This window comes from Erpetoichthys calabaricus, chromosome 14 (assembly GCF_900747795.2).
Source record: "Erpetoichthys calabaricus chromosome 14, fErpCal1.3, whole genome shotgun sequence".
Lineage (NCBI taxonomy): Eukaryota > Metazoa > Chordata > Cladistia > Polypteriformes > Polypteridae > Erpetoichthys > Erpetoichthys calabaricus.
In genome coordinates, this window is record NC_041407.2 from 94,593,810 (window position 1) to 94,604,477 (window position 10,668).

Consider the following 10,668-nt stretch of genomic DNA (forward strand, 5'->3'; position numbering starts at 1 on the left):
GTCAAACAGGTCCTTAGCATGGCATGTCATCCTCCACTCCCCCCCAAATAACTTCAGACACCTGGGGCAGGTGAGATGCAAATGACTCACAGAAAATTCTGGAAGGTCTGGTTCACAACAAAGCTACTACTTTACAGGGGCCCAGCGCTTGACAGGGGATTTGTAATGGGAAGATGCATCGTGTGCCCTGCGGGCATTGTTGTGCAAGCATCACCATGGCAACGGATTACCAGATGTGCTGTTTTGTGCCAGAAAACGTGTGAAAGTTAGCAGCCTGGGAACGGGTAAAAAAGTCAGTCACCCGACTGACCAAGGATGAGGATGAGGTCAAGGACAAGACAAATGAAGAGAGGCAATGGGACGGGCACCTCAGCGCTGGCACACGCCCGTCAAGCTGATGAGGGCTTAACCAACTGCGAGGCATCGGCGTCTGAAAACAAAGCACACCTTTACTTTACCACTTCACTTGGCACCCATGTCAAGCAAATCGTGTGACGTGGATGTGATTGTTTACTCAGCTGCCTCATCTCGGCCTGTCTCTGTACTCTTCTACTGGGACCCCCAAACCGAAAACACCCAACATTTGGATTCCTTCAAAAAAACAAGAAGAATGCCACGTAGTGCCCTAGAAAGCACACTGAGGCTGATGTCTGCTGTCTCAACTGAGCACTTTTCTGACTGCCCATCTCTACTGATAGCCGAGACCCCCTGAGGGTCGCCTGAGGTACCCAACGCGTCGTGCCGTCTGCCCCACCCGTGTAAACACACACCTCATGTCACCCTGACCCGTGACAGCCTGTGCCGTGGTGTGTGATGTGATTGCAGGTACAGGTGATGCATGTGTGTGTGTAGTGGTGGTGTGTTTGTACAGTGTGTGTGTGTGTGTGTGTTCATTTAACTGAAGTGTGTGTGTGTGTGTAACGTGTGGTACACTTGTGCCCGGCCATGACACATTAGCCTGCTGCTTTATTATTGCTCTGCTTCAGCAGCCTAAGATTCATTATAAAAAAAACACAATAAGCTCAACTTCACACTCCGACCGAATGGAATGGAAGACCCCTGGCCTCTGTAGTCTGATATATAGCGCCTTTCAGAGCGTCGATCCTTCACACCCTCACCTCACAACTAAAGAATGTCCCACTGATGTCCACAAACCGCAGCACCTCCCCCACCGCTGCCACGCCCACACTTCACAGCACTAAGGGGCCCTGGAGGTCTCCCCCCACAGTCATCAGTGCACACCTGGCACAAGTTAGAGACAAGGCTCAAAGAAATGCAGCGCCAGACTGGGCACACGGCTAGGGCAGCAGCGGCCATGAGCCACCCCCCACCGATCTCTGGTCAGCCCAAGGTGCGGCAGGGCAGACAAAAGCTCAGAGGAGCGCAGGAGTGGCAGAAAGTCGCAGAGGTATGAAAGTGAGAGCGGGCAGCGGAAGGGCGCGGCCGAGTGCAGAGGAACAAAAGGGCTGCTTGTCCAAACAAAATGGGGGGGAGAGAAGTGCTGGGCAGCAGGCAGGAACACGCCGACTTTACCGCCTCAGTGACGCATGTGAGCCAGCGGCCGGCCCAGAACACAAGGTGGTGGGGGGGGGGGCTGTCCATTTGGGCCTGGAGCTGACATTTCAATACACCCCGCTGCCATGCGGCTCGTCTTCTTTCTTAGTTTTGGGATTTTCTCAAACTCCATTTCTGAAAAAAGCAGACTGGGCACAACCTTAGGCTAGCATTTGAAGAACACCTCAATGACAGGGGTCAGCTGGAGAGAGCTCCTAATATTATATAGTGCCTTTCAGAGTGGACTGTCACCCTGTGCAGGGTTGGTTCTTGCCTTGCACCCAGTGCTGCCAGGTTTGGCCCTGGCACCCCTGACTCACAGTGTCACATTCTGCACCTTTCACAGTGAGCCGTAATGCTATGTGGCCTCGTAGCTCAGGTACTGGACTTGGAACAGCAAGGCTGCCAGTTCGGCTTTGGTGTCCGGCCCACCGTGTGACCCCCGAGCAGGCCACTTACCCTGCTTACCAGGTTTACACTTGCATGGTGGCACTTTAGAAAGGTGCTATATGAGATAAGAAACTAATCAAGAAAAGGGGGGTCTCTGAGGCAGTTGAAGTCATCTAGTGCCTACCCCTTTACCGTTGACCCAGCCCTGCTTTTATATAGCGCCTTTAACAGTGACGCCCAAAAGTTGCAGTCCTGCAGGTTATGAATGGAGTCTCCCTTTGTACTCCTGCCTCTAAATAGACATTCATTCATGCTTAGTTTTATATAGCGCCTTACACAAAGCCCTCTTTGAGGGTTGCTGATATCATTTCGTTCACATATGGCGCCTCACAGTGGCTTGTGAAATCACTCAAGTCCTACAAGTTATGTTGCCTTTTGAATTACTGCCATCACTGGCATGTTTAGTTTTTTATAGCGCCTTACACAAAGCACTCAGTAGATGGACCTCCTTGAGTTTGCCGGCATCATTTTAAATCACCTACAGTGTCTTTTGCAGAGACCGACCCATTCATTCGTTCATTCCTCAGTCTTATAAAGCGCCTTTCGTGTTCAGCCCTTCTGCACGCGCTCAATCAGAGGGCACAGGCGGCACGGGTTCCAGCTTGTTCACCCTGCCTTGCGAAGGATTGAATTTTTAGATCAAATCGAGGCACAGGCCCAGCAGACTCAGGGTATGCAAGGTTGGCGCTGCCAGCCGTTATCTCCCACGACAAAGGTGCCTTTGTGGGGCTTGCTTATTTTCGAGCTCCTCGCCCGCTAAGCCCAGCAGGCTTTCTTTTGTTTTTCTTTCAGCTGGGTGTGTCCGCTCCATGGCCGGCTGTCCTGGCCGCTGCTTTAGATTTCTGCAGAGCTGGCAGCTTTCCAAGAACACACCTGGTTAGGGTGGGTTTGGGGGTTGGGTGGGGGGGGGGTGGCGGTGGATTGATTGCTTCTTGATCCTGCCAGCTTAATGCAAACAGGCGATGGCGGCAGCGCTCTTCTGGAATGCACCTTTCTACCCTCCAAGATTAGCAGCACTCAGGGGAGGTGCCCTGTTGCTCAGCAACACGCCCATCTGACGGCGTATATAGCAGGTGAGCGGGCAGGCGGGCAGGCACTCACTCACTCACTCACTCGGACTCCACACTCGAGGCTGTAAGTGACACCGACTTTGGAAGGCAGCAGCACTCCTCGTTCATCATGTCTGTTCGTCGATCATACCAAACATCTGTGTACTCCTCGGGGCCAGCCCCCCGAGCACACAGCATGTACGGCGGGAGTATTGGCTCGGGCAACCGCATCTCCTACTCAGTGGCCAACAGGGTCTCCTCTGGTCCTTCCTCCTATGGCTCAGGGAACTTCAGCCTGTCCAGTGCCCTGGGAGGGGGCAGTGGAGGTGGCTTTGGTTTAGGAGGTGGCCTGGGAGGAGGTATGGGTGGGGGGTTCAGCAGTGTGGAGTTGGGTGGGGTGGCCAACCTGAATGAGAAAGCCACCATGCAGAACCTGAATGACCGTCTGGCCTCGTACCTGGAGAAGGTGCGCTCACTGGAGGCTGCTAACCACAAGCTGGAGGTGCAGATCCGCGAGTTCTACGACAAGCAGTCACCCATTGCTCAACGGGACTACAGTGCCTACTGGAAGACCATCCAGGACCTGAAGGACAAGGTAAAGGGGCACGATGGGCAGGTGAAATGTAGGATAAGGGAGGTCGTGTGGGGCAGGTGTCAGGTGAGGGCTCATTGCAGGCGTGCTGATCTGTTAAAAGTGTAATTTCTGCTTCACAGATCAATGATGCCACCCTGGACAATGCCAGGACTCTGCTGCAGATTGACAATGCCAAGCTGGCAGCTGATGACTTCAGGACCAAGTAAGTGTTATTCACCTCTGGGCACCTAATTGGGTTAAATGCCAACCAAATGTGGGCTTAGTAGTGTTTGTAGTCATCTCCCTGGACCAGCCTGATCTAGAGTGACCAACACATGCTGTCCTGTTGGGCCAAGTGCGGACCCCCTGTAATACATCTCTGACTATACTTAGTGGGTGGTGTGCTGAAACCTGAAATGACCGTCATATGTCTGACCTACACATGGCCTGGACACTTCTCTAGATGGCTGCCTCATGTCCAGCTAGCTATGAAGTCCTTGGTGGTTCAGATGGTGAACATGAATGGCTCCATTGTGTGTTACCACTCTGCAGGGTGGGCTTACTGGCTCTGGGCACTCTGTGGTATATCTGACCATTCTGACTTTTCCAGGGTCACTTGTTTTCATCCAGTCTGTGATGGCTGCTTTGGAAAAGTACTGTAGATACCTGAGGGGCCTCTAATTGTCCTGTGGGTGGACTTGGCTTCCTCCATGGTGACCCATCTAGAGAAATGTCACATTGATTTCAATGGACTTGCCACTGTCCCCCCTCTAATGGCCCCTAAGTTGAAGCCTCTAACTCTCCAGAGTGGTCTGGGCTCTGCCCAGCCAGCAATGCATCCAACTTGAGCGCACTTGGCATGGTCCAACCCCCTATTGATATCTAACTCTCCGGAGTGGACTCGGCTCTGTGCAGGGCATTGGTGACCCACCTGCAAAAACATCTGACTGATTTCAATGCAATCAATGCTGTCCACCCTCTAATGGCCCAAATGTACAAGTTTCAACCTCCCCTAAGTGGACAGGGCTCTGTCCAGCCACTGGTTCACCCCAAATGTTTGACTGATTTGACCCCACATGGCATCATACTCCCTCTAGTGATACCTGTGTAGAGTTCTCTGACTTCCCTATGTGTAAGTGTCTGACGAACTTGAGTCCACATGGCACTGTCCACCCTCTAGTGACCCCAGTGCAGAGGACCCCGACTCTCCTGAGCAGAATCAGTTCTATGCTGATCCATCTCAAGAAGATTGCAACTGTCCTGAATGGACCTGGCACTGTCCACCTTCTAGTGACCCTGTGTAGAAGTCCCCAACTTTCCTAGGTGGGTTGGGCTCTGTGTAGAAGTGTTTGCCTAAATTGAGCCCACATGGCACTGCCCACAATCCAATGCCCCCTTTGCAGAAGTCCCTCACTCTCAGTTCTGTCCATCCCCTAAGTGGCCTCTTTGTAGAAGTCCCTGGCCCTGTTCTGTGTAGCCCCTGGTGACCCTCCTCCCTGCCGTTGCCCTTGTGCGTAACAGGTTTGAACATGAGCTCATGATGAGGCAGTCTGTGGAGAACGACATTGCCAACCTGCGCCGACTGCTGGACCAGACCACCCTGACCAAAGCCGACCTGGAGATGCAGATTGAAAGCCTGCAGGATGAATTGGCCTACCTGAAGAAGAACCATGAGGAGGTCAGTACTTCAGTGGGACCCCATTGAGCAGGGTGTGACCCCTGTTGCTTCACTCGCTGACCGGCGCTGTCCTCTTTTTTCTCCAAACACTAGGAGTTGCAGGGGCTGCACAATCAGCTGAGTGGAACGGTCAACGTAGAGGTGGACGCGGCCCCCCAGGAGGACCTGAACAAGTTACTGGAGGAGATGAGAATTCAGTACGAAGGGGTCACGGAAAAGAACCGTAGGGATGCCGAAGCCTGGTATGCCACCAAGGTGAGTAGCAGAGGAGCGCCAGAGAGCAGACAACGCCTACTTAATCTCTCCTTAATGTAGCGCCTTTGACACCCCACTAATGCCCCCCCCCTCCACTCTGTTCACCTTCCCAGTTTGAAACGCTAAACAAAGAAGTGGCCAGCAGCACAGAAGCCATTCAGACCAGCAAGACAGAAATCAACGAGCTGCGGCGCACCGTCCAGGGGCTGGAAATCGAGCTGCAGTCCCTCCTCAGCACGGTCAGTGTGGGGCTCGTGGGTGGGCCGGCCACCACAGCCTCACCTCATATGCCATCCTAACTCTCTGTCTGCAAATTTAGAAAGCAGCCCTGGAGAACACGCTGGCAGAAACAGAGGCCCGCTACGGCAACATGCTGATGGGCTTCCAGAACACCATCCACGCGCTAGAGGCAGAGCTGGCACAGGTGCGCCAGGACACAGAGCGCCAGTCCAGTGAGTACAAACTCCTGCTGGACATCAAGACGCGGCTGGAGCAGGAGATCGCCACCTACCGCAGCCTTCTGGAAACAGAAGAGTCCAGGTGAGCCCCGCTTGGGTGACTGGGGGGGATACACACCGAAGGGGGGGGGGTGCAGGGGATGAACCAAGAGATCTGTGGGACACAAGAGAGCGCAGTGAGATGGTAGGACCAGGAGCATACCAGTCTGAATGCCACAGTAGGTGGGCACAGACATACAGGGAGCAGCCTGGTCTGTGCCATCACGAGAAATCCCCTCCGTCCCCTCCAGGAGGCGCTCTTTTGGAGCACCACGCCTCTGGGGGTCTTTTCTGCTCACTTTTATCTGGCATTTTAATGGTTCCTCCCGGGGCACTCGTTAAGTTTATTTGAAATAACTTTCTGAAATATCTGAACAATATCCATTTATTTATTTCTTTATTTGTATTTACATATCAATTGATCGATTGGCTGTAGCCTTGGTTTTATGTTTCTGCTGCTGTCCACGTGTGCAATTCCCCTTGGGATTAATAAAGTTTATCTAATTGTTTCCAATGGGGGACACCCGGGGGCACAGGGAGTTGGTGAACACAGTGGGCGTCACACCCAAGGTAGCAGTTTGTGGTTTCCTGTGCATGACACAAGGGGGTGTAGTAGTGAGAAGGTGGGCATAGACACACGTGGAACTAGAAGTTTATCAGACTCAAAATCAAGGAGCTGCAGTTCTCCTGTGGGACACAAGGGGGCGCGGTGAGTTGGTGAGCACAGGCACACATGGAATTCAAACCCAAGGCTTTTGCCTGTAGCATACGGGGGGGGCAGTGGTGGGCATATAAGTACACATCAAAGCCTAAAGCCTACCAGATTGCAGTTCTCCTGTGGGACTCAAGGGGGCTAATTCTACTTTCAAGCTGCTTCTCATAGGCAGTAAGGGTTCAGATGCCTTTTTTTTAATTACCGCTACATCCCATAATAATAAACTGTATTCTGTTCCCACCTCATGTGTAACAAACCACAACATAAGCTAACAAACCCAAAGGTCCAGCTTGAGGTGTTAGACTCTAAAAGGCTTGCTGGGTGTTTCTGTGTGGCACTTGGACAGATTTACCTGATGCCCATTTAACAGCTGACAGTCAATCGGAGGGGGGGGGGGGATTTTATATTTTCTCTTGCTGTGATCATTTGCTTTTATTTGGGAGTGAGGGTTCTTTATTTTGAACGGCCTAGTGGATAAGGCCCTGGTCTGTAATCTTAAAGGCTGCCCGTTCAGTTCCCACCATGGACTCACTGTGTGACCCCAAGGGTGCCCATTCAATTCACTTTATAAAACATTTGAACAGTTGCCCTTGTAAAGCACCCTGGCATTGTTGTCACTATGTGAAAGGCACTATATAAAAGGAAGCCTATTCTGTTGTATTCTTTACTCCCTTTGCCCCATTGTCTATAACTGGCATATTCTGGCAGAGTGGTGAAGGTCTGAGGATGCCCCCTCCTCAGGATTTATTGGTTATTGTTAATTCTTCTTTTTTTTTTTTTTTTCAGAACAACAAATATGGGCAAAGGTAAGTTTTCAAATATTTTCTCTTTTTGTTAAGTTTTTAAATATTTTAACTCCATTCACATCTCAGAGAGTTGGGACTGACACAGCCATGGGTCTTAACTAACAGGCGGGTAGCCGAGTGGGCACTGCCTATTATTGGAGGGGTAATAGGATGGGAACTGGAATGCCAGTGGGTGCCATGATCCAGTTGGTAGCACTGAGGGTCTCACATTACTTTGATATTTTTTTTTTCCAGATGGTGGTACAGTCACAACCGTGACCACAACTCGTATGACCAGTGGCAAGTAAGCATGGAGGCACACTGCCCCTTTGGCATGGTGGGCACACAAGTGATGACCTGGCCAACAGGCGAACAAGAAAGAAAGAAATAAAGAGGGCAGAGAAGCCCACTGTGCTCAAAACTCAATAAAGTCAATAAAAGGGGACGCCATTCAAGCAGCACACCCGTGTCTTTGTGTCTTCTGTCTTGGAGTGTGTGTTAGCAGGTTGGGATTAGGGTGGGGGGCTAGTGGGCCGGGATTGGGGTGATGGGTACTGATCAGTGAGAAGGAGTTTGTGTGTTTTATACTTGGAGGAAACAGGTGACATAATAACAAGGGGGGGCTTCTGAAACACTCCTGCTGTAGAGACCCACTGATGCCAACTGGAGGGTCCTCAGTGGCCATCGGTGGGTGTGCTTGAAGTCACAAGGATGAAGTGTTCAGTAAACAGGAGCAAAAGGCTAAAAAAGAGAAGAGAGGAGAAGAGAAGAGAAGGCTGGAAACATAAATGAGCCGCGCAATCTCAGTGGAAGGTATATAGCGCCTTGTGACATTTCCAGTGTACTAGAAGTGGGCAGTAAGTGCAGACCAACTGATAACCAATCAGATCCTACTGAGCGCATATAGCGCCTTTTTACTGCACACTCTTATAAATCAAGTAAATGTTAAGATGTGTCAGAGGTAGAAAGTGAATCAATCAATGACTCCATCAAAAGAGCAATATTTGTGTTATATAGCGCCTTTCTAAATAAACATGCTTATGAACTAAATTAAGGAGAAAATTCCAGTGTATTAGAGGAAAATGGTTTGTACAAATCAATCAATCAATCGACCAATCACTATTAAGGTATATAGCTCCTTTCTTATTGCTCCTGTCTATTAAACAATTTAATGTTAAAGAGACAGTTCAGACATATTAGAGGTGGCCAGTGTGTGTTAATCAATCAATTATTACTACAGCTATATAGCGCCTTTCTGTCTAAGGAAGTTCATGCTGAGCAGACAAGTTGAGAGTGTTAGGAGTGGGTTGTGTGTGCAGGTGAACCAACCAATCCATCACTCTTGAGGTACAGTTAGGCCCATAAATATTTGGACAGAGACAACTTTTTTCTAATTTTGGTTCTGTACATTACCACAATGAATTTTAAATGAAACAACTCAGATGCAGTTGAAGTGCAGACTTTCAGCTTTAATTTAGTGGGGTGAACAAAACGATTACATAAAAATGTGAGGCAACTAAAGCAATTTATTAACACAATCCCTTCATTTCAGGGGCTCAAAAGTAATTGGACAATTGACTCAAAGGCTATTTCATGGGCCGGTGTGTGCAAGTCCATCGTTATGTCATCATCAATTAAGCAGATAAAAGGCCTGGAGTTGATTTGCGGTGTGGTGCTTGCATGTGGAAGATTTTGCTGTGAACAGACAACATGCGGTCAAAGGAGCTCTCCATGCAGATGAAAGAAGCCATCCTTAAGCTGCAAAAACAGAAAAACCCCATCTGAGAAATTGCTACAATATTACGAGTGGCAAAATCTACAGTTTGGTACATCCTGAGAAAGAAAGCAAGCACTGGTGAACTCAGCAACGCAAAAAGACCTGGACGTCCACGGAAGACAACAGTGGTGGATGATCGCAGAATCATTTCCATGGTGAAGAGAAACCCCTTCACAACAGCCAACCAAGTGAACAACACTCTCCAGGGGGTAGGCGTATCGATATCCAAGTCTACCATAAAGAAAAGACTGCATGAAAGGAAATACAGAGGGTGCACTGCAAGGTGCAAGACACTCATAAGCCTCAAGAATAGAAAGGCTAGATTGGACTTTGCTAAAGAACATCTAAAAAAGCCAGCACAGCTCTGGAAAAACATTCTTTGGACAGATGAAACCAAGATCAACCTCTACCAGAATGATGGCAAGAAAAAAGTATGGAGAAGGCGTGGAACAGCTCATTATCCAAAGCATACCACATCATCTGTAAAATGCGGTGGAGGCAGTGTGATGGCTTGGGCGTGCATGGCTGCCAGTGGCACTGGGACACTAGTGTTTATTGATGATGTGACACAGGACAGAAGCAGCCGAATGAATTCTGAGGTGTTCAGAGACATACTGTCTGCTCAAATCCAGCTAAATGAAGTCAAATTGATTGGGCGGCGTTTCATGATACAGGTGGACAATGACCCAAAACATACAGCCAAAGCAACCCAGGAGTTTATTAAAGCAAAGAAGTGGAGAATTCTTGAATGGCCAAGTCAGTCACCTGATCTTAACCCACTTGAGCATGCATTTCACTTGTTGAAGACTAAACTTCAGACAGAAAGGCACACAAACAAACAGCAACTGAAAGCCGCTGCAGTAAAGGCCTGGCAGAGCATTAAAAAGGAGGAAACCCAGCATCTGGTGATGTCTATGAGTTCAAGACTTCAGGCTGTCATTGCCAGCAAAGGGTTTTCAACCAAGTATTAGAAATTTCCAGCTATTTCATTTGTCCAATTACTTCTGAGCCCCAGAAATGAAGAGATTGTGTTAATAAAATGCTTTAGTTGCCTCACATTTTTATGCAATCGTTTTGTTCACCCCACTGAATTAAAGCTGAAAGTCTGCACTTCAACTGCATCTGAGTTGTTTCATTTAAAATTCATTGTGGTAATGTACAGAACCAAAATTAGAAAAAAGTGGTCTCTGTCCAAATATTTATGGACCTAACTGTATATAGCGCCTTCCCATTAGTGGGCAAGTGAAAGCTGAGCAGACAATTCCAGTGTATTAGGAGTGGAAAGTGCGGACAAACCAGCCCATCCATCACTAGTGACAGTATATAGCGCCTTT

The 10,668-nt window shown here is 49.3% G+C and overlaps 1 protein-coding gene across 1 annotated transcript; it reads left to right on the top strand.

Moving 5' to 3' along the window:
• Positions 1–3,084: 3,084 nt before the first annotated feature.
• On the top strand, positions 3,085–8,018 carry LOC114665266 (keratin, type I cytoskeletal 15-like). Its single transcript, XM_051936467.1, has 7 exons — positions 3,085–3,648; positions 3,768–3,850; positions 5,149–5,305; positions 5,399–5,560; positions 5,674–5,799; positions 5,880–6,100; positions 7,559–8,018. Exons 1-7 carry the CDS (start codon positions 3,184–3,186, stop codon positions 7,608–7,610), a joined length of 1,266 nt encoding a protein of 421 aa, XP_051792427.1. The 5' UTR covers positions 3,085–3,183; the 3' UTR covers positions 7,611–8,018.
• The last annotated feature ends 2,650 nt before the right edge of the window (positions 8,019–10,668 follow it).

Coding starts and splice junctions, on each gene's coding strand:
- LOC114665266 (XM_051936467.1), top strand. CDS start 3,184: ATGTCTGTTCGTCGATCATACCAAACATCTGTGTACTCCTCGGGGCCA. Junction 3,649..3,767: donor TCCAGGACCTGAAGGACAAG/GTAAAGGGGCAC, acceptor TCTGCTTCACAG/ATCAATGATGCCACCCTGGA. Junction 5,800..5,879: donor TGCAGTCCCTCCTCAGCACG/GTCAGTGTGGGG, acceptor CTGCAAATTTAG/AAAGCAGCCCTGGAGAACAC.